The sequence below is a fragment of the Oncorhynchus kisutch genome, linkage group LG13, assembly GCF_002021735.2.
Source record: "Oncorhynchus kisutch isolate 150728-3 linkage group LG13, Okis_V2, whole genome shotgun sequence".
Taxonomy (NCBI): Eukaryota; Metazoa; Chordata; class Actinopteri; order Salmoniformes; family Salmonidae; genus Oncorhynchus; species Oncorhynchus kisutch.
Genome location: NC_034186.2, coordinates 31,023,287 through 31,047,747, shown reverse-complemented (window position 1 = coordinate 31,047,747; position 24,461 = coordinate 31,023,287). Strand labels below are relative to the sequence as shown.

The 24,461-nt window shown below is 41.7% G+C and overlaps 1 protein-coding gene across 13 annotated transcripts in view; it reads left to right on the top strand.

The window, feature by feature from the left end:
• Positions 1-24,461, top strand: part of elavl4 (ELAV like neuron-specific RNA binding protein 4) — a 70,666-nt gene that overhangs the window by 8,465 nt on the left and 37,740 nt on the right. For 2 of the 13 annotated variants that reach the window (XM_031786009.1, XM_020499121.2), the window contains exon 1: positions 10,982-11,496. The exons of 7 other annotated variants lie outside the window; for them this stretch is intronic. In XM_031786009.1, the coding sequence (XP_031641869.1) occupies positions 11,488-11,496 (9 nt within the window). In that variant the 5' untranslated portion in view covers positions 10,982-11,487. Of the gene's footprint in view, positions 1-10,961; positions 11,497-12,523; positions 12,771-24,461 lie in introns of those variants that run through there. 4 more of the 13 variants (XM_031786006.1, XM_031786008.1, XM_031786005.1 and 1 more) reach the window with 4 other exon arrangements.

Below are 24,461 nucleotides of genomic sequence, written 5' to 3'. Positions count from 1 at the left end.
CCAGAGCTCTGAGGCAGGCAGGCAGCACAGCGAAGGGCTGGGGCCAGGCAGGAGAATGATTCCCCGCTCTGAGGGGAGGTGCTGATTAAAGCCCCAGCCAGATGGACCGCAGTGGTCTCCCTCAGAGTGTGGAGGTACCCCGACTGGGATCAAACACAGAGCAGGCCGCCCCACAGCCAACCACTACACCACCATGACAGCACCCGTCACACACAATGGCAACACAGACGCCAATAACGATGAGGGGCAACACTGGTAATGACAAGGGGAGAAGGCAACGTGTCGTTGCAGTTGAATATCAAGCGGCAACACCTCTGTAATCCAAATGGACTGTAATCCAAGGTCTCCTGCTGTGATTGCACCATCTGAGCCAGAATACATGTCAACCATGCAAACCCCCCTGTGCAATTTTACAGCAGTTTCATTTCAGTTTTCGGTTATAAGGGCCTAAGTCCTTGCTCCCAAACAATTTTTGGGAAGTATATACTTGAGATGTAGGCTACCTTGCTGTGGTTCAGCATTTATAAAACAAAGTTCCTTTGGCATGGCCACTGCTTTTTGTAATAACTACCACCGCTATTGAATTGTAATAACTGTCTTACTACCTGCATTTTGTGACGTGGCCATCTCTCCATATACAGTATGTGGTTTTCTCCCATCACATTCTGTTCCACAGACAGAAATATCTTAGGCAGGTAGACAAACCATGTCACTTCTTAAGTCTAAAAGCTCCTGCTACACTGAACAAAAATATAAACGCAACATGTAAAGTGTTGGTCTCATGTTTCATGAGCTGAAATAAAATATCCCAGACATTTTCAATCTGCACAAAAAACGTATTTCTCTCACATTTTGTGTACATTTGTTAACATCCCTGTTAGTGAGCATTTTTCCTTTGCCAAGATAATCCATCCACCTGAAAGGTGTGGCATATCAAGAAGCTGATTAAACAGTATGATCATTACACAGGTGCACCTTGTCCTGGGGACAATAAAAGGCCACTCTAAAATGTGCAGTTTTGTCACACAACAGAATGCCACAGATGTCTCAAGTGTGCAATTGGCATGCTGACTGCAGGAATGTCCACCAGAGCTGTTTCCAAAGAATTGAATGGTCATTTCTCTACCATAAACCGCCTCCAATGTTATTTTTTTGAATTTGACAGTACGTCCAACCGGACTCACATCCACAGACTACGTGTATGGCGTTGTGTGGATGAGCGGTTTGCTATGGTCAACATTGTGAACATAGTGCCCCATGATGGCGGTGGGGTTATGGTATGGGCAGGCATAAACTACAGACAACAAACACAATTGCATTTTAATCGATGGCAATTTGAATGCACAAAAATACAATGAGAATGAATGTCTTGTTGAGAAGTTTCTCTTAGGTGGTGATATGAGTATGAGTTTAAATGGACGTGGTTCATGTCCAATGACATGGAAAGATAGGTATTCACCGGAGAAAAGTTTCTCATGCAGTTTTAGGAGCTGAGTAAGGATTTGGCGGAACGCTTGTCTGTCGTCTTAAACATCAAAGATAACAGAAGCCAGTCCTGACGGCTAAATGCAGATTTGTAATTGATGCCTGATGTCTCGGAGTAAGCAATGCTGAGTTTGTCACACTGTATCGAGACAAAAGGTCTGACCCCAATTTGTTGATTTGTTACGGGTGCAGACTGGACTTAAGCCAGGTAAGTGATGATAATCAATCTGAGTTGCACGGCCAGGTGCAGCCAAAACTTGGATACAGGAAGTAAATGGATTCTTCAAGGGAAATGAAAAAGAGCTACGTAAGCTCCTATATACTGAGGAGAAGAGAAACCTGGGTGTTTATTAAAAATAATCAGCTAATTTATGAGGAACGTACTGTGCTGGGATTTTTCCATGACAGGCCCAGTTCCATGGAAAGTGCATGAGGAACAGAATGTTTTTGAGGTCTATCTTCCTATGCCAAAACAGGCATAAATGGGCTAGAAAAGCAGGCAGGGGAGGACACTTTCAATCCGGTTAGTATCCCTCGTAGGAAATGTCACAGCACGGGCTGGAAGAGGCGAGGCCTCCTGTTAGCAAAGCTGAGGATCTAACTACAGGCCCAGTGTGACATGCTAATTAATCAAGGACTGTTGACCTTTCACTGACCTGGTTCTCTGGTGGTCATTCAAACAGCATTGTGAAAGTCACCATTTCAATACAGATCAGTTTTTTATTCTTTAAAATCAAAGGGAATTTCGGATTTATTCTTAAAAAATATAAATTAGTGATATTTTAAAATATGGATGAGTCCATGGATGAATGGATGAATGTAACAAATTCTGAAATCTATATTGTTTATTCAAAGTACATCTATGGCATTAAGCACAGAGGGTTAGTTACATGTATGGCATTAAGCGCAGAGGGTTAGTATATGTATGGAATTAAGCACAGAGGGTTAGTATATGTATGGCATTAAGCACAGAGGGTTAGTACATGCATGGCATTAAGCGCAGAGGGTTAGTTACATGTATGGCATTAAGCACATAGGGTTAGTTACATGTATGGCATTAATTACATGTATGGTGTTAAGCACAGAGGGTTAGTTACATGTATGGCATTAAGCATAGAGGGTTAGTTACTTGTATGGTGTTAAGCACAGAGGGTTAGTTACATGTATGGCATTAAGCACAGAGGGTTAGTTACATGTATGGCATTAAGCACAGAGGTTAGTTACATGTATGGCATTAAGTGCAGAGGGTTAGTATATGTATGGCATTAAGCACAGAGGGTTAGTTACATGTATGGCATTAAGCATAGAGGGTTAGTTACATGTATGGTGTTAAGCACAGAGGGTTAGTTACATGTATGGTGTTAAGCACAGAGGGTTAGTTACATGTATGGCATTAAGCACAGAGGGTTAGTTACATGTATGGCATTAAGCACAGAGGGTTAGTTACATGTATGGCATTAAGCACAGAGGGTTAGTTACATGTATGGCATTAAGTGCAGAGGGTTAGTTACATGTATGACATTAAGCACAGAGGGTTAGTTACATGTATGGCATTAAGCATAGAGGGTTAGTTACATGTATGGTGTTAAGCACAGAGGGTTAGTTACATGTATGGTGTTAAGCACAGAGGGTTAGTTACATGTATGGCATTAAGCACAGAGGGTTAGTTACATGTATGGCATTAAGCACAGAGGGTTAGTTACATGTATGGCATTAAGCACAGAGGGTTAGTTACATGTATGACATTAAGCACAGAGGGTTAGTTACATGTATGGCATTAAGCATAGAGGGTTAGTTACATGTATGGTGTTAAGCACAGAGGGTTAGTTACATGCATGGCATTAAGCATAGAGGGTTAGTTACATGTATGGTGTTAAGCACAGAGGGTTAGTTACATGTATGGCATTAAGCATAGAGGGTTAGTTACATGTATGGTGTTAAGCACAGAGGGTTAGTTACATGTATGGCATTAAGCACAGAGGGTTAGTTACATGTATGGCATTAAGGACAGAGGGTTAGTTACATGTATGGCATTAAGTGCAGAGGGTTAGTATATGTATGGCATTAAGCACAGAGGGTTAGTTACATGTATGGCATTAAGCATAGAGGGTTAGTTACATGTATGGTGTTAAGCACAGAGGGTTAGTTACATGTATGGTGTTAAGCACAGAGGGTTAGTTACATGTATGGCATTAAGCACAGAGGGTTAGTTACATGTATGGCATTAAGCACAGAGGGTTAGTTACATGTATGGCATTAAGCACAGAGGGTTAGTTACATGTATGACATTAAGCACAGAGGGTTAGTTACATGTATGGCATTAAGCATAGAGGGTTAGTTACATGTATGGTGTTAAGCACAGAGGGTTAGTTACATGTATGGCATTAAGCACAGAGGGTTAGTTACATGTATGGCATTAAGCACAGAGGGTTAGTTACATGTATGGCATTAAGTGCAGAGGGTTAGTATATGTATGGCATTAAGCACAGAGGGTTAGTTACATGTATGGCATTAAGCACAGAGGGTTAGTTACATGTATGGTGTTAAGCACAGAGGGTTAGTTACATGTATGGTGTTAAGCACAGAGGGTTAGTTACATGTATGGCATTAAGCACAGAGGGTTAGTTACATGTATGGCATTAAGCACAGAGGGTTAGTTACATGTATGGTATTAAGCACAGAGGGTTAGTTACATGTATGACATTAAGCACAGAGGGTTAGTTACATGTATGGCATTAAGCATAGAGGGTTAGTTACATGTATGGTGTTAAGCACAGAGGGTTAGTTACATGTATGGCATTAAGCACAGAGGGTTAGTTACATGTATGGCATTAAGCACAGAGGGTTAGTTACATGTATGGCATTAAGTGCAGAGGGTTAGTATATGTATGGCATTAAGCACAGAGGGTTAGTTACATGTATGGCATTAAGCATAGAGGGTTAGTTACATGTATGGTGTTAAGCACAGAGGCTTAGTTACATGTATGGTGTTAAGCACAGAGGGTTAGTTACATGTATGGCATTAAGCACAGAGGGTTAGTTACATGTATGGCATTAAGCACAGAGGGTTAGTTATATGTATGGCATTAAGCACAGAGGGTTAGTTACATGTATGACATTAAGCACAGAGGGTTAGTTACATGTATGAGCATGACATATTGAAACTTCTTTTAATGTTAACAGTTCTTGACACATTTCAGGTGACACCTACACTTTGCTACCTTTTAAATAAACCTGTAATTATTCAGAGTGAAACATGAGTCAAACACACTGGATCTAATAGTTGATTGCTTTGACTTAAATGAAGTTGACACTATAAGACTATCTGCTACATGCCTAAACTGATTTCATGCAAACTACATACAGAAGAGATATCTTACAATGTTGCTATTCTAACTGCAAAAATCAAGTGTACAGTATGTGAGAGAGAGAGCGCGTGTGTGCGTGCGTGTGTAGTCAGCAGTAAAAATTATAAAAATCATTGGTTGAAACTCAAGTCAGCATTGAGGACCGATCCCTATTTGCATCAGCAGAAAAAAATATTCACTGGATGTTAATCCGTGGAGGGGTTTTGAGTTGGAGGGGTTTAGGGTGAGTAGGGAGGACAGGAGCGAGCAGGCGGAGTTCATGACAATTAGCCAGATGCTGGTCTCAAAATTATCAGGCTTTCAGCAGAGGCAGGAGCCATTCTGGTGGGGCACTATAATTAGGGCTACAGCAATCGGTGTGTCAGGTCGAAGGTACTTTGGGAACAAAGGGTGTGAGAGAGAGCGTCTGGGCATGTCCAGGCAGAGACAATCAATGAGACGGGCTTTACATTACTGACTGCACCGTTGGCAATCCTCCTGGGTTAGGGCCAGTAAAGCTTTCCACTTTAAAAAAATGGAAGCATAAACAAAAAAACTAAAACATTCCAGAATAGTCTAAATACACAGTACAGTACATAAGGCTTAAGCTGAATTCACATTTATTTTTATTTATTTTATTTATTTATCTTACAAAATCCCCAAAACTAAATTAGACAAATTTGATAGATTGTACCTTCCTTATATCTGTCACACAAACACGCACGCACATACAGGGCTGTGGGCCGTGGGACAGGGCCGTGCTTCTACACCTGCATTGCTTGCTGTTTGGGGTTTTAGGCTGGGTTTCTGTACAGCACTTTGAGATATCAGCTGATGTACGAAGGGCTATATAAATACATTTGATTTGATTTGATTTGCTGATTTTGTAATTTTGAGTAACAATGAATTGTCAAGCAAATAGTCACGGTTATTGTCATACATTTTATTTTTGTTTGAAAATGTTTTGAGCTCGTAATGTATCATAATGGATATTTGAAAATGAGCTTTGACACACCTAATGAATACAATACAGCTTGGGTGACACCCGTCTCAAAAGCGAAAGGTTTTGACCCCTTAGAACTTTTGGAAATAAAGCTTCTCCTCCTGACCATGCCATTCTGCTCCTATAATGACCAACTTTATCCCCTTCATGTAAAAATGAAAAACTGCTATTGGGTAAACGATATCCACTTGAAAATCAAGTATAATTATTGTTATAGCGGTTATTTTCCTTAGTTCACGGTTATTGTTAATCATTGTCGGTTACATAATTATACGATTATTGTGCCAACCCTACACACATACACAGTGTATATAAAGAGCCAAAGCCCAAGGGAGGTAAACCTTCCTGTCCAGCAACACCAGTGACTAGGTCTGAAATCTCCCAGCATGGGTGGCATCCTACTTAGAATCTCTCAAACAGCTCACTCCATCTGTCTCCAGGCAGCCAACCTCCCCCATCTGACAACACTGGAGAGAGCAAAATGTAGCACTGCTTTAAGACCCCATTCACTGTCATCCATCACATTCTACAGTATTGATTAAAACAACGTAAGAAAATAATATGGTGAAACAAAGCCATTACAATAGAGGATATTTTGGATATTTGAAATATTTGGAGTTATTGAGGATGCCGGTGCGTAGATAACAATCGTCTTCCTGGAGCGCCTTTACTGCGTACCTATTATTTCAATAGTTACAGTTCTCTGTAATCCAAAATAAAAAGGATTGTTTTCCATCTGTGTTATGTTCGGATATTTACAGCCAAGAATTAAAAGGTGGCAATAAAAGCATGGTGCCAGAGAGAATATTAAAGTCAGTGAGGCAGAGAATTACTTCCCAAGCTTGCACAGAATGCAATGGATTCTAAAAGGTCAAGTCGGAAGAATAAAAGCGATAGAGAACCTAGTCTAGTATTAATTGCAGGTTTCTAGACTGAGAAGCATTGCACCAGAAAACTCCCGAAACAAATAGGCAGTTGGTGTGTGATATTGTCCCTGGCAGTAAGGGATAGCGGAAGATACCACACATAAATTAAAATAACTCCAGAAAACACGTCCATTCGGGAAACACCCGAGTCCTGTTGATTCCTAATTGAGGGTGGCAAGGCTTTAGCCGTAGCTTTAATTAATGCTCATTAGTATTTCAAGCACATTGTTGTGCATGGCTTTAGTACTCAGTGAGGTGGAGGGGCCAGAGGTGCAGTGGGGAGATTGGAGAGCTTCAAAGCTCTTCCTAGCAGTTTCTCACTGTGGGGAAATTCTGTGCCCTGTGAAAGTTGACCAACGTTATTGGTCTCTTCTCATTGTCACTATGCATGTAAATACTGTATATGGATATTATACAGTGTACTACTACTGTACATGTACAAATATACATACATTGCATACATATTACGTGCAGATATAGTATGTATAGCATGCATTCATAAAGAAAATACATACATTGTCTTCTTTACATTTTGAGAATTGAACATTTGAGTCATTCCAAGCCCACATCCACACCAAAAAACTCTTGAAAATGTTTTGGGGCGTATTATGGATTAGGCTAACAGTGCTGCAGCGTTTTGTTGGCTGTCAAGAGCTCTGTGTGATTTGCCATCAGCGCTCGTTCAGCTGGAGATTGGTGAACTCAGCCAGAGGTTAATGGACTTACTCAAGTTAGTCTGTCTGCCATGAGAGCCACAACCCTCCTAATTGAATATATGAGGACTAGCTAGATGTCTCTGGTGTCTGGAATAAAACAATGTACTGTAATGACGCAGTGTTGAACAATGGATAAAATAGCCCTACTGCTGCCTAACACACAGGCAAATGCTGTAACAAAACATTGGGCAGTAACAAAACAACAACACAGCAAAGTGTAATATACTGTGCCATGTCAACTAAATGAATTAGAGTATGCAGGTGTTTGCTCTCCTTGTTGCTGAGTCTGGGGCCAGCTAGGGTAAATCTGATATTTTATGGCCTCTCTGGTCACTGCAGCTCTCATACCAAAAGCTATTCTAATCAAATCAGACTATCCCCAAGAGGATGTGGCTGCTAGATTAAGGTAGATGAGGTATAGAACATACTGTATACAATATGCATTGTTATTGCATCTAAAATACTGTATACAATATTCATTGTTATTGCATCTAAAATACTGTATAAAATATGCATTGTTTTTTTATCATTGTAAAATCTAGTTATGAATTATTGTGTGGCCTACATCAAATCATAGCTGTGTGTTGGAGGCCACACTGAATACATTTATGAAGGCATTCTCATAATGCAAAGGTGGCATTACTGAAGTTTATGTTTGAGATGTGCCATGTACTGTAGTTACCTTGTGTAGGGTAAGATTGACAGGACTGCAGTAATACAGGGATGTCAAATGTTCAGGCTGCTGCACAGACACTATGGAGGCTCTAGTCTAGAGAGGCCCGGTTAAATTGTGTTTGAGAAAAAATGTTAACTCTCAAATATGTCATTGTTGCAATAGTTTGTGAGTCGGCAACATATAATCATGCTAAATCATTTTATACTGCGCTCATTTTCCTAATGTGGACAGTTTGTGTTACTACCTCACACTGGCCCAAAGGCCGGCAGATGGTGATGTTGAGTGGTTTCATCTTACCGTCCAAAGGGAATGCATGCAGCTGGCTGTACACTCGTATCCCCTACGGACTGGTTCGTACATAAAACATTCTCCATTCAGGCTGCAAAGGCTTCGTTTTCCTCCTGAACTAGATTTAATGGCGACAAGGCAGGGAAAATATGAATACATTCTTTATGAAACACCATTTTCCAACACCATGCTAGAGTGACTAATGAGGGAGAGGCTATATGGACACACCCAGTGCCCAAATTGCTGACGTATGTCACACAGCGAGAGTAGAGTGGAGACGAACGGATTTGGTTTAGTCAGTCATTTGTCCTGATGAGCCCTTCCCAGCTAGCTAGTTACTAGATGTGGCTAGAAACTTCAGTGAGAATTAGTCACTTGTCAGTGATTCATCAAAAAAAGTGTATAAACACAGAACAAAAATATAAACGCAACAATTTAAAAGATTTTACTGAATTACAGTTCACATAAGGAAATCAGTCAATTGAAATAGATTGATTATGCCCTAATATATGAATTTCACATGACTGGACAGGGGTGCAGCCATGTGAGGGCATAGGCCCACCCACTGGGGAGCTAGGCCCAGCCAATCAGAATGAGTTTTTCCTCACAAGAGGCCTTTATTACAGACAGAAATACACTATATATACAAAGATATGTGGACAACCTTCAAATTAGTGGATTCAGCTATTTCAGCCACATCCGTTGCTGACAGGTGTATAAAATCGAGCACAGTCATGCAATCTCCATAGACACACTGGCAGTAGAATGGCCTTACGGAAGAGCTCAGACTTTCAACGTGGCACCGTCATAGGATGCCACCTTTCCAACAAATCAGTTTGTCACATTTCAGCCCTGCTCGAGCTGCCCCGGTCAACTGTAAGTGCTGTTATTGTGAAGTGGAAACGTCTAAGAGCAACAACGACTCAGCCGCTAAGTGGTAGGCCACAGAAGCTCACAGAACCGAACCGCCATGTGCTGATGCGTCTAGCGCATAAAAATAGTCTGTCCTTGGTTGCAACACTCACTACTGAGTTCCAAACTGCCTCTGGAAGCAACGTCAGCACAAACTGTTTGTCGAGCTTCATGAAATGGGTTTCCATGGCCGAGCAGCCACACACAAGCCTAAGATCATCATGTGCCAAGCGTCGGCTGGAGTGGTGTAAAGCTCGCCACCATTGGAATCTGGAGCAGTGGAAATGCGTTCTCTGGAGTGATTAACCACGCTTCACCATCTGAAAGTCAGACTAATGAATCAGGGTTTGGCTGATGCCAGGAGAACGCTACCTGCCCGAATGCACAGTGCCAACTGTAAAGTTTGGTGGAGGGGAAATAATGGTCTGGGGTTGTTTTTCATGGTTCGGGCTTGGAACCTTAATTCCAGTTCAGAAATCTTAACGCTACAGCATACAATGACATTCTAGACGATTCTGTGCTTCCAAATTTGTGGCAACAGTTTGGCCCTTTCCTGTTTCAGCATGACAATGACCCTGTGCACAAAGCGATGTCCATACAGAAATGGTTTGTTGAGATCGGTGTGGAACAACTTGACTGGCCTGTACAGAGCCCTGACCTCAACCCCATCAAACACCTTTTGGGTGAACTGGAATGCCGACTGCGTTGGGCCTAGTTGCCCAACATCAGTGCCCGACCTCACTAATGCTCTTGTGGCTGAATGGAAGCAAGTCCCCGCAGCAATGTTCCAACATCTAGGGGAAAGTCTTCCCAGAAGAGGGGAGGCTGTTACAGCTGCAAAGGGGGACAAACTCCATATTAATGCCCATGATTTTTGAAATGAGATGTTCGACGTGCAGGTGTCCACATACATTTGGTCCTGTAGTGTACTCCTGTTTCTGTATATTGGTTATTCATTTGGACACTTTAAAACTGTGGTTTTACATTGGGCTATTTATCAAAATGTATTGTCAACAGGATGCAGCTACAGCATTATTTTCAACTTAAGTTTTAGGAATACAAATTTAACTTTCAACATTAATTTCCAATGGTATTGTACTTTAAAAACTGCTGAATGAGTCCAAACACGTGCTGTGATTTATTTATTTGGGTGATATAGCAGAAATCAACTAAACGGGTTTGCCCTGCCTAGTAGTAGGCTTATAGGTATGGGATGAGATGCATCCCCTACCCAGGTACAAAAGTCCTCCCACCAGAGCACTACAACCACAGAACTGTAATTATTGATGGTGCTTGCGTGAAGCTGTGAAGGGAAGCACATGTGGTTGAAGCTCACAGAAAAGACAGGAGGGAGCAGGGGGTATAGCGTGGCGAGCTGGGGCATGGCTGTAACATCAACAAAATCCTCAACATCAAAAGGGCAGATATACTACTGTGTAATGCCATGCAGAGGAACGATTAAGCTACTGTACTTCTCTATACAATGTTAATGGTGCTTGGTCTCCATCCATGTAGGCTACAAAACCTCATCACACCGTGTGTGGGGGTTCGAGGTGGTTATTGGTTACCTTGCTCCATGTTACAGCTGCCAATTAACTTCTCTGCATTCGCTTGGAGGTTAGATGAATACTGTAGATGTTGTAGTGCGTAATATAAATAGCATCTTACGTCGGTACCATCGCCCCCCGTAGTTCCCTGCTGCTCCGTCTATAGCCCTCCTCCAACACTCTCCTCCACTAGCGCACCACCCCTTCCCCGCTCTATCGCAGCCAATGAGATTCTAAACCATACAGACTGAATAACCCATAAATGGTTTGAAGGAAAACGGTTGCTTGCATTAGCTGTTTCCTTTCAGTGAAGACTTACCCTTTTAGTTTTGTTTTATTTTTTGGGACCGTTTCTTTTCTCCGACGCTCCCGAAGAGATTTCCACCCACGGCTCGCCTCTGACACGCTGCACACACTGCAGGCTCACGTTCATCCACTCACACGCGCCTTCTTTATCCGATTGTCATTGGGACCACGCGCGCCCAGCACTAGGATCGACTCCTTCAGCTACCGATTTTCTTTATCCACACGAAGACTAAATACTTGCTGCTCTCCTTTCGCTTTATCCTCCTCAACCTAAAACAAGAATGGTCATGGTGAGTAGGGAACAATTTGTTTAGCCTATGCTAAGGCATCTGTCTTATAAGCTATATCTATCTTATTATTTGTCTACATTTAATGAGCTGCTTTGAGTAACCAGCATCATTGCATCTCTGCAGCTGTAGCCGAGCCAGGTGATACACTTCCGTATGGGGTTTGTGTTTGAATCCGTAGTGAGCCTATCCCATTTTTGGGGGGCGCTTTGTTGTTTCTAGATGTGTCGCTCCTGCAGGTGTGTGTGTGTGTGTGAGAGAGAGAGAGATTTACAGTTTTGACGTGAGTATAGAATACAACTTTATTGTCCATCCAGGATGGACATTTTTCTTTGGCTTTACCTTACATTAAAACGATCACACACGTACACTCTCACATCACACACTTCTACAAGTCAGACCGTTATATTGCATACACTAAAAACAGAGGACACTGATACATTCATTCACTCACAATGCACTGTTAAAATAGATAGCTATGTGCATATCAGTAGTAGCCTGTGTTAACCCAAGTCTGGCTTAGTTATTTACCAGCCTATTTTTTTTTTTTAAATAACTGCAACTTAAAATTAGGCTATATAACATTTGTATTTTTAATTTGTTTTAGCAATATCTAATGATATGTTTCATGAATTGCAAATGACATGCATTTTAACTGGATTCCCATCCTTATTTGAATAAGATACATGCAACAAATATCAGCACATATGAATGTGTACAACTAGCCTAGTGTATATTTGCAGACTTAATCATGCATGCAGTAATAGCTAATTTATATACATAGTGCTGTTCAGGCATCCTATTACCATAGTGCCTGAGGGTGCAATCACTCTTTGTGCTCACTCAAGCAAAGACCTTAGCAGCGATTGATTGCTTTGCTGGTACCAAAAAGCTTTTATTTGCCAAGCGCTCCTTGCATCTGTGAGGCTACCAGAGTGAATGTGTTAACTTTGTGGAGGAGTGGGCTGGAAAGACAGGCGCAGGAGCCAGTGAGAATGCTGCAGCACACGCTTCCAGAGAGAGGGGAGCTCTGACCTCACAGATGAGGAGGAGACCGGGGAGGGGGCTGCAGCCCAGAGCTCACGTTGAAGCCTTTTACATTCTCACCCAGCCGCTCTGGAAGAAGGGCATGCCTGCTTTCACAAGCCGCCTACTGTCTGACCATCACAGAGAGAGAAAGCAAGAGACAGAGCTCCAAGTGAGGGGGAAATTTGCTCAGGCGCTGGGGAGAGAAAACAGCTGCCGGCTCACAAATGGAGTGGAATGGGTTTAAAATGGTAAGGAGGCTGCAGCCTGCCAGCTGCTTGTTGTGTCCTTGCATCCATCCGACAGCCTGCAGCAGTAGCACCATGCCTCACTCAGTGTGCCTTCCTTCCCTAACAGTTAACGGGGTGTTATTCATCCAGTTTTGGGAGAAGGCGATGGTATAGTCATTGCTATGAGAGGAAAAGCATGGAGGCGAGGGGCAGTGGAGAGGTTTCGGGGATCGACACCCATTTTACGACCATGAAGTGGTGCGTGAATCTCCTATCCTCCCTGTAGGTTTGCACAATCGTAAACTATTCATGTTACCTGTGCAGGGCAAACGTAAAGTACATTGTTTTATCTGATATTTTGCCTGCATGATATTGTTCATGATGTTGTTCATTGTAAATAGTTGATGGTACTTTTGTAGGTTTGGTATATATGTTTTATAGTGCACATTTTTGTAATGTTTGACAGTGTATGTACTGTAGGCCTACGGTTGTGAATAGTATTTGTGAATGTGTAGTGTATCAGAGGGAGATAGGTTTATGTAGAAATAGAGAGAATGTGTGTGTGTGTGTGTGTGTGTGTGTGTGTGTGTGTGTGTGTGTGTGTGTGTGTGTGTGTGTGTGTGTGTGTGTGTGTGTGTGTGTGTGTGTGTGTGTGTGTGTGTGTGTGTGTGTGCGTGCGTGTGTGTGAGATGCATGCCTGCATTGGTGTACATTTCCCCTCACTTAGACAGGTTTTTAAAGAATCGCCTGTGCCTCCTCTGCTTCTGCCTCTGACGCTGCTGGTAGGTCTTGTCTGTGCTGCATGGTGGATGTTTGTGCATCCATTGTTGACTAAGGGCTCAGAGTCACTTCCTCCCCGGGCTGTCCTCCGGCTGGTGGGAGGCAGTGCCTGCCAGGGACTCAGTTTAACTCTGATCCATCCACAACAACAACATACAGCCAAGTGGCAGGGCTGACTAACCAAATCAACAAACACATATTTTTGTAAAACCTTTCTGCATTCACAGAGGCTGTTTTCCCTGACTTCTACATTTCCATAGACATATCAAATATTATTTTACTGTATGCTGTTAATAAAAAGCTGAATAAAATGTTCAAATGGCATTATATTGCTTTTAAAATGTTGTCCCTATCACAAAAGGAATTTGCCAGCTTCCATATTAGCATCTTGAATGTGGGAAGCATTATTCATTTTTCGAAGTGAATATTTGATCGTTTGTGTGTGGGCTTTTCCGTGCAATCAAAATGCTAATTGAAAAGAAAGCAATTCCCAACCATGGTGACACCGATAGCACCCTGTCTCCCTGACTGCTCTCTGTAGCGTAGTGATGGAAGGGTTTGCCAGTAAATCCGTGCTAAAGGAGGGAGGCGGGGACGTTGGGAGTGATAGAAGGAAGGAGAGAGGGGGGGGGGGTATGGGAGATATCTAACGCTAGTGTTTACGGTGTGGAACTGAGCGTGCTCCTCATCGAGCAGCACCCTGCTGTCTGTCAGTGGGGCTCAAACACTGGGCAGTGTCACCACACTTCTACTGCCCTCCATTAGAGTTACAACACTCAGGGTGCAATCTTTACTATCCAGCACCAAGGTTACATATCAATGCTAATAAGTAGAGATACTCAGATTAATATAAAGTAGGGCTTTGTGAGCAGCTGGATGGTATGCCACAGACTGGTGTGGGTAGAGGAGGGGGCTGCTGACCTCAGTGGGAGAACTGGGGGTGAGTAAAGAGCTGTGGATGGTGTGGTTCAGAAGGTGGGAGAGTTTGCACTTGACGGTGCTAACACCCATAACTGTGGAGTGTCACCGGGGCTCTCAGATTCTCACAGTTGGACAGGGAGTGAGAGAGGGTAAAGAGACGAATAAGAATCATATTTTATAAGATCAGGTTGTGTTCACTTTGCTTAGGCTACAATTGTTGTGAAGAGAAGTCATTCTAAAACGGACCAGTATTGCCTCAAACAGCGATAGGATCTATAGGTGAGGCAAGGTCCTCCTGGAAGAATACAATTATTTATTTATACCTGAATCAAGTAATGGTGAAGGAGGTATAAGTATGGGTGTAAGAACAGTATTAAAGCTATAAGAGGTTCTGCCGAACAACCGTGGTTTGTGGTGATTAAATTAACTTGCTCCGCCTTAGATTCTGTGCCCTTGAGAGTCGTGCTCTTGAGAATAGTGTACTCAAATCAAACATGTAAAGGTAAAGTTCAGCTTGCTGAGTGCTGTTTCCATCCATCCAATCAGGTATGAAATATCATGGTTACATTTTTATACATGTAACAACGGGATGTATTTTACATGATAGTTGCATGATAAACAGTAACATATTGGCTGCAATATAATACTGAATAGGAAATAAACTGCTAAAACATAGTTTTTTTGTCATGGATGTCTTGTAGTTAATGTATTGTATCCTATGCTGTGCAGATGCAGTTTGTCATAGAGTTGAAAAGAAGTACAACTGACAAGTGTCCAGATGTAGATAGACAAATGAGAGCCGGATTAACTAGTAGACAAATTAAGAGAGGAGTGAGGCTGACTAAAATGGACAGTGGAATACTTTGCCATTACTCAACAGGGCAGTTGACTTCTACCCATCTGTAATCAGTACATAATATCAATATTCAGTACTATCCCTGTCATAGAGGCATCTGACCATTAATTACAGCAATATAACTGACCACATGCCTCGCCCTTAGATCTGAATCAATCTGTAGAACCGTTGAATAGCCAGATGTGGACAAATAAACACCCTGCAGCTCTCCAATGTTTTGTGTGAGATGTGATCGTGTTGTTGCTGTTGACTTGCTACCGTGCCTAAGAGAGGACTTGGACAGAGTCTCCAGTCCCTGAGAAGCGTGGGTAATTATTCACATGCAACTCCCAGCAGAAATGCCACATGGTCATGTTGGTGTCCTCTCAATCATCTATCTCCTGCCTGCTTCCAGTCAGGCATAGTCACTAACATGGCAGTATCTTAATCAAAGTGGTGATTTGTTAAATAATTGCATGTTTTGATTATTTATGCCCTGAAGAGGGATCTATAGTAATTCATTTGGATTGAGAGCAGGATGATAAATCACATATAGTAGAACATTTGCTTTGTAAAGTATATTCACATTTTAATTTCAAACTTATGCCATAAATGTCTCTCGTTTATAATTGATTCAAAAACGCTTTTTTGTTTTATTGATAACACTATGCATTTGCATGAATTGGAAAGCAAGGAAATTATAACAGTTGAATCCCATAAGCATCAATAAGTCTCCCTATAAATGTTTTGGTGTTATCAATATTACTAATGTAAGCAAGAAAAACACTCATTTTCCACATAACTTAGCCTATACTCAGACAAAAACAGTAAGGACTAATGAGCTAATGCCCATTTGAATAAGCCGCTCTGAACCATTGTCTCAAATATATGACTTTGTTATTAAATATTCCTTTTGTGTGAAGACTAAACATACATGAATATTAACTAAACGGTTTAGTTAAAAATGTAATAGGCTTCCACAGTGATATATTTTATTTATTTATTTAAATTTCCCCTTTAGAAAGGAGAGATGAAGGAATTCAGCTGTGAGGGGGAACTGACTTCACAAATACAAGCCTAATTCCTTTGGCGGAAATTGAAAGTACCACAGACAGACAATAATCAGCTACAAATTCTTAGCACAAACAACCCGGTAGCAAACACAGGGTCATGCTCTTGTTGTTTGTTGCTCCTGCTTTTCTGAGTAAATATACTAAAGGAAAGTAAGGAAATAGATAGATATTAATATATCCTCTCTATCTCTGTTTGTTTTGGGTGGCAGGGTAGCCTAGTGGTTAGAGTGTTGGACTAGTAACCGAAAGGTTGCAAGTTCATATCCCTTAGCTGACAAGGTACAAATCTGTTGTTCTGCTGCTGAACAGGCAGTTAACCCACTGTTCCTAGGCTGTCATTGAAAATAAGAACTTGTTCTTAACTGACTTGCCTAGTTAAATAAAGGTAAAAAAATTCAAAGATGGAAGTAGAACGCTGACTTCCATTCTACTCTTCTCTTTCTTCATCCTCCTCTGTATTCCGTGTGTTTTGGTATTCATGCATACTTTTGGATTTGAGTGGCAGTTACTCCTGAGACTGTGCCCAAACCTCACACCCCTCTGATCTACATTTTGCATCCCAGGAAAAGGAGAAAAGAAAGCAGCAGCAGGCTTGGTATCGTTAGCAGTTGCTCCGGCTCGTTGTTCAACGTTGCCAAGTAAAGTGGCCAGTTACTGTGATGATAAAGGACGTTTCAAGGTCATCCCTCCAACAGGGGATTTTTTTCACAGCCTGGAAGGCATCAAACATTTATATTTCTGTTGCCGGATGAATTATACATTTAACATGCAACATAACAACATGCAACAAAATGGCACTGCTGGTTGGATTACAAACAAACACATTAGGCCTATCGCTATCCCTACATCGTTACACACAGTCTGCACCATCAAATCCTAGTACTGTAAATATAAACAGGGGGAAATATTCTGTTTCTACTTGCTGTAGGTCAAGAGAAAGAAAGGGGAGGAGGATTAAGAATGAGATGGAAGGAGGAAGGAAGTACATTTCCTAGTCAGATCTATCCACAGACCCGTAGTGGACAGGGTACCCACAGGCAAGGGGTCAGGGTGGTGGAGCTGACATAAGCTTCCTCAATCCCTATTGAGAACATAAAAGCGTTACTGCCTAAAAGTCTATGGTTCATACCTTTCTTTTTCTATCGCTGTCAAAAGCCGAGGCAAGCATGAGGGCGATGAGATTTGATCACTAGGTCGTTCCGCCTCAAAAAGCACAAGAAAGAGGATTTCAACACCCACCATCTCAGATTGTTCTAAAATCGTTTCTGTAGTTCATAACAGATACAATTAGTATTCCTGAAACATCATTTTATTGAATTTGAGAAATTAAACTAATTGAATCCCCCCAAAAATAAAAAATAAATACATATTTTAATCCTATAAATTAGAACGTCCAATTTGGGTGCAATCAATTAGCTTAATTTGTCTGAGATCAAATGAAATGGCAACAAAACAATGCTTCAGGAATGCCAAGCACACCTGTTTCTAACTACAGACACAATTTCAGAACAATCTGAGATGGTGAGTGTCATGGCTATCTGAAATGACATCGAACAATTCCACTGCCATCAGAGGTTTTCTCATCTGGCAACGCGATTCATTCTGTCAATGCCTATACCAGTGTTTCCCAAACTCTATTCTGGGGACCCCAAGGGGTGCAAGTTTTGTTTTTTGCCCTAGAACTACACAGCTGAGTCAAAGAATCAAAGCTTGATGATTAGTTAATTATTTGAATCAGCTGTGTAGTGCTAGGGCAAAAACTAAAATGTGCACCCCTTGGGGTCCCCAGGACCAAGTTTGAAAAACGCTGGCCTATTCCCTTCATATCAACTGTAAAACGTTCTCCTCAAACTAGATGGAAAGATGAATTTTACTACAGATATCTATCAAGACAGATACACATTTGAAGCAATTAACATTACTATCAAGTTGGGATCCAGAGAGATAGATGTGTACAATTTGCTATCTTCCAAATACATGTCTCCCCGGCATGCTATTGATATAAAACTCCATTCCAGAATTTTCCATGGAAATAGCCCTATATTTTCTGGCACATACTATATGAACATAGATAGTCTCCTGTGGGCATTTTCAATTACACTGTACCACGGCAGAAGGAGATTAATCTTCTATTTTGAATGCATGCCACATTTTATGGTTTAGTTGATATGCTGGAGGGGTAATCTTAGCTGTGAGTATACATTTAGGCTTTGTCTTCTCACTGCAGCAGAAGCTAAATTTGAGTAGATTTTTTGTTTGTTTCCAATTTTCCAATGACCTAATATGCTCCAAGTTAGTATATTATATCACAAAAGAATTGAGGATTAGTTTCACAGATGCACTTTTTTATATATGAATATTACTCATAATAGAGCTTGTATTATATGATTAGTACCAGTACAATTAAATGTACTGCACATGGATAGATATAACAATGGATGCTAATACAGAACATACTGTACATTAAACTGTCATACAAGGACATTATATGTAATGAATCTGTCTCTCTTGCTCTTCTCAAATAATGTATTAACTGTCTCCGTCCAGGTGCTTGCTTTTCTGTATTTTCGATCGTTTTATTGACTTAAGATAGCTGCAAGACGAAAGGACAACCTGTCATCTATTTGATTATATGAGCTCCAGTTCAGATCCTAATCAATAACCAGATTAGCTCCTAGCAATGTACTGTTATCATGGGCCTTGGAATGAAGCCCTGTGCAACGGCTGGTGTCTGTGTGATTTAGCTTCCTGTGTGAGCTGCAAGGCCCCTGACTGTCAGGAGAAGGCAGGCACACATTCTGGTCATTGGAGACACACAAGCAGGCAGGCAGGCAGGCAGCCTGGGAAGCAGCTGATGGGGCAGCAGAGATCATAGGCAGTGATTAGATTAGGAGGAGCCTTGCTCTGCTCTGGCTGGGCCTCAGCAGTGTGTGTGTGTGTGTGTGTGCGTGCGTGTGTGTGTGTGTGTGTGTGTGTGTGTGTGTGTGTGTGTGTGTGTGTGTGTGTGTGTGTGTGTGTGTGTGTGTGTGTGTGTGTGTGTGTGTGTGTGTGTGTGTGTGTGTGTGTGTGTGTGCGTGCATGTGTGTGTGTGTGTGTGCGCGCATGTGTGTGCAGGGAGCCTGGGACTCTTCCTCTCCCTCTCTTATGGGCAGGCAGACAAGGCTTTGCCCTAATGCAGCTTAGTTTCTGGTCTTTTACCTACAGGCTATTTGTACATCTATACCTGTTTTACCCAAGCAAATATGACTCATCCTAGCTTCAAATCAGCATTAATTAAAAGTAGAATCAGGGGATGGTGTTTAGGCATGTGCAAAGGTTTGATGAACTAGAATCCAAAGTAAATTAGTTCATTCTAATTTGAACTAAAAAATGTAAATATTTAATTACAACTAGGCTGGGGATTTTACATATAATTTCTATTTTAGACATTACGAACAAGGAGAGGAGCTTATTGTTGGTCAGGAACATTGATGCCTGCACAGGTGCAGTGATCTGACACCTGGTGTTGATGCAGTGGAACCATGGCTTCTACACTGGCTAAAAACAACCTCAAGATGGTAATGAGCTTTCACTTAAAATACGAACTAATATAAACCAAGGCTGCATTGTACTGTAGTCACCTTCATTCAGAAGTATCCCACTTGTGTAGATGAGGGTCCAGTCATGTAGTAGTGATAGAGTGGCGCGGGTGCGTGCATAGTGAGGGGGGACAGTGTATTGACCCTGTCGTTGGGAATCAGCCTTAGGACTGGGGTTAGCAGACATGGGTGGTATTATTCTCTCTCTCTCTCTCCTTTAGTTAAACTGTATTAAATGAAATAATGTAATCTGTCATGAAGACTTAACAACCTATTAAGGGAACATTAATATCCCACATGAGCGGTGTGATTAGACCAATGCACATGTAGTATTGATGTTTTGTCAGTGATGAGGCTGTGAGGCTCTCTGAGTGGACCACTATGTTCAGAGTTCAGTCTCAGCTGGCCTTTTGCAGCCTGTGGATATCACAGCTCCTCTCCCCATGCTGGCTCATGGACAGGACCCCCAGAGGCCCCTGGGCCTAGGGCTGGGGCCGAACATGTAAGCCTAGGGTACAGGGTACGGCCAAGCTGCCAGGCAGGTGGCCAGGAGTTCTCACACCACTTCAGGGGAGGGGAGGATGGCACAGGTCAGTGGAGCCACACAAATTGAAGTGTCATCTCAGAATCAAGATGCTCACCAATTTTCTGCTTCCATGCATTGGTGCAGAGTTGGGATTTAGCCAATGTACAAATGGCTTGAGTCCACCTAGGGTTTGGCAGTGGCAGGAGACTGCGGCCCATAGGTCCCAATGGTCACTGTCCGTGGGCTGCTTATTCTCTAGACTAAGGCAGTTTACAACTCAAATGCCACGAAAACAAATCAGGAAAAGCTCACTGCAGAGAAGCTAGATTACATTTTGATTGAATTCAGGCCTAATTATAATTCAGTTGTGTAGGAAAAAGTTTCAGGCTCTCCCAATGTTTCCCTTCTAGTGGTTATTAAGTGGTCTTTTGTTTGCAATTTGAACTTTCCTGAAAGTAGTCTGGCGGACGTTTACTTGTGCTTTAGTGTTTTCTTTTTTAAAAGATAAGTTGTTTTTCCAATTACCATCAGAGCTGGGAAGAAGGAGAGGGTGATTTAAGATGCTAGCAGAAAGCTTTAACAGCCAGTGAGTTAGAGTGAGAAATCCATTTGATGCACATGGTGCTTTCAGAGGTGGAGAGTAACACTGACAGACTTAGCTGTCGGATCTGAGATTTAGCCCATGGTCAAAGAATGTCAGGCTAGGACCTTCTAGAAGCAGACCTTGGATGCATTTCATATTTATTGTATAACCAGTGTATATTTTAAGTTTGTTTTGAGGATACATTCTGAGATTTATATAAGTGTCTACAGTTGGACAATATAATAAAGAATTGATGAAATTGAAACAATGTAAGACTGATGTCTCCAAGGTAGTCTGAGATTAGACTAGATGTAGCTGTGATATTTAAAGAGCTTGACTCTGCTGCAGACATCTTCTGCAATTAATAGCGGCGCGTTGCCTTCTCGTCTCCTGACCTTTGACCCTAGAGAGTGTACGTAGATTACTCAGTGGAGAGGCCAAGAGAGGGTTCTGGGAAAGTTCTATCGATCCAATAAAACAGTGGACATCATAAGGGGAAAAAGTCAAGCAAAGTGAAATGAAAAATTGCTTACATACAGCACTGAAACATTTATTATTCTGAGTCACACAGAGAAGGGAAGAAAAAAATCAATTTGGCAAAGTAGATGCGGATCGATGTTGGTGGAGTCAGGCGGGTGCGGCGCAAGGTGTTCCAGATTACTTTCCTGATTGATCCGACCCAGCTTCCGTCTGACCTGCAGGATGACTGAAAAGGCAACGAAAAATAAAAAGATGGAGAAAAAAAATCTATAGCATGGAGGGAACTTCACTGACCTGGAGTTAAGATACAAAAATCATATAAATGTGTCTGAATCGCTTTGATAACTCAAGTTCCCTCTTACTCTGAAGCACTTTGAGGGAGTTGGTGCATACTGGGGTTTCAATGGTTGGGTTTGTGACCTACCCTCTCCTTGAAATGAGCATTTCAATGGATCGAGGACACTATGACCTTTCACTGTATTAGATGACAGAATTACAGAATACTTTACTGTACGATGGACAAACCTTTGATTCAAAAATATGAAATATTTAACAGATTGGATTTCATTTTATGTTTTATGATTGAACATGTCCATGTAAACAGGAAAATCTGAAAGGATAATTTTACTGATAATCTAATGAGTCAGTGTATAATATCCTGTTGGGGTCATCCTCTGGTCTAGCATATAGGAGAATGCTGGGATGTGGCGAGACATTGAAATCACAAACAACCATCCAACTGACCTCCATTTTGTGCCAGGTGCTATCAGTTCAATTATACTACTGTCGCATTCTGATCCACTGCAGTGTCTCCTCTCCGCATCCATCCCAGCAAAGTCACGGGAAATTGATTGTCTAAGCTCGTTTGGGCAGAGGAGGTCTGCCTGGCAGTAAAGTGGCACTTTTACAGTGTCACCGTGGCAGAGGAGAGGCTTCTGGTCATGTGAGATTTGCTAGATGACGCAGGCTGCGGAGGGAGATAATGTCCTCTGTGGGCAGTTATAACATTTTCTACATGACTGCCATACCAGACACACCTCAGGAGCTCAAGGAGATGGGGAGCCCTTACAGGGTCAAATATTTGACACACTAGAGAATATATGGATTATATAATAACTCTGTCTAATGTCTGCTGCTCACAACCAAAATATATTCCCTGAATAATGGAAATTGTACCCATGAGCGATTGCTCATCTGTTGTTGTTGTTTTTTACGTAATTGCACTGTCCCTTCATTTGAATATTATTTGAGATGTTATCAGGAAGTGTGTGTGTGTGTGTGTTCATACTGGAGAGAGCCAGCCCGACATAGAAAGAGGGAGAGAATCATTATTAGTGGCTGCATTGATACACTTGGCTGCATATCTGTTATGCTACTGGTAATAAAACAATAGAATGTAGATTTCAGCTACCATACGTCTTTATCGTATATCTAATACCCACGAAAATCTCTCAATATTTCAGCAACTGTTTGCTTGCTTGGAAATTGGTTTTAGAATATATATTTGTTTGCATAGAGTTAATATTGTAGCTACAGTATGTAAATACAAAAGGAACACAAACTACCCTTTTGCTGCAATACTACCCACAACCTCTCAGTAGAGTGGGTAGGACATCATTTGATCAAATGTTTTGGAAACCACAGCCAATGTTTAGTCCTACACCTGCTTGCTGCTTTTCACCATGTTTTGGGACCTCATTTGAACATGCTGCATATTATGCTTACTTTGGCAAAATCATTCATTTTAGACTCGCCCATTCAAAGCTATCCATAGCAGATGGGGTGAAAAATGCTTTTAATGTTTCACCTTTGTTTAACATCTCTTTTCAGGTTAACTTTCAGAATATTAAGATGAGATTAAAACTCAATGGGAAAAAAAGATGTTGCATGATCAATATGCCTTCTCCTTTAAAATGGACGTTGGTCCACCATGTTGGGCGACCTCTTATGTCCACTGGGTATCCAAGCCTTGGGGGCATATCTATTTAAGGCTATCCAGCCCATGCTGCTTTCTTTGGCTAAAAATAGGGGTCTGTGTCATACCTGTATTCACTTTGACAAATCCTGTGTATATGATGGTTCAGGTTGACTCAAGCAGTGTATTGTTTCATCTGAATCCCTGTGAATGGGAAAATCTAGATCATAAGAAAAAGCTACATCAAAAATGTATATTACCATAAGTATTAATCCCCCAAAGATGAATGTGTAATACAGTGTGTTCTTTATATTCTAAAGCTGTAAGATGTTGCTATAACCTTCGGTCTTCACCTAAACTAAAACAGAGGTGGCATCTGGTAAAGGAAATGTACCCATAATTCATTGGCTCAATTTACATTCCCCAAATGATCAACCTAAACATCCTGACACACGCCGACCTTTCAGCATACACAAGCTGCCCCTCTCTATTCCCCATTCCCCTCTCCAACTGACAGTCCATTCTCATTTGGAACCCCAATAACACCCCCCAGAGGATGAATGGTCTCCTCCATCACCTTGACTGGTTACATCCCATTGCATTCCTCTACCTTCTCATCCCTCTGTCTGGGAGAGTAAATGAAGCAAGGGGTCAGCCTCAAAATCCTGGTGTTACAACTTCAGCTCTATATTCTGCAGAGGATACTGCTGCCTGTAGCCCGCAGCTCATTTGAGGAGCTGTCTTTGTCAAGGGGCTTGTTTACTCACCAGGTGTGAGAGGGATATCCACATCGTTAATGCTACAGAGGTCACCATAGTTCCCAAGTCAGGTCTATCCTCCTCTCCCCAAATAGACCACGTCATACTCAACACCAACATTACAGTAATGGTCCCTTATCTGAATTATACCCAAGTCTCAATGAGCAGTATTCCTATACAGAAACCAACCCCTACCTGGAAGGAAGCAAAGCCACCTGTGTGTTTTAGTATGGCTGGTGACCGTAAGGCCTGTGTAGAAAAAC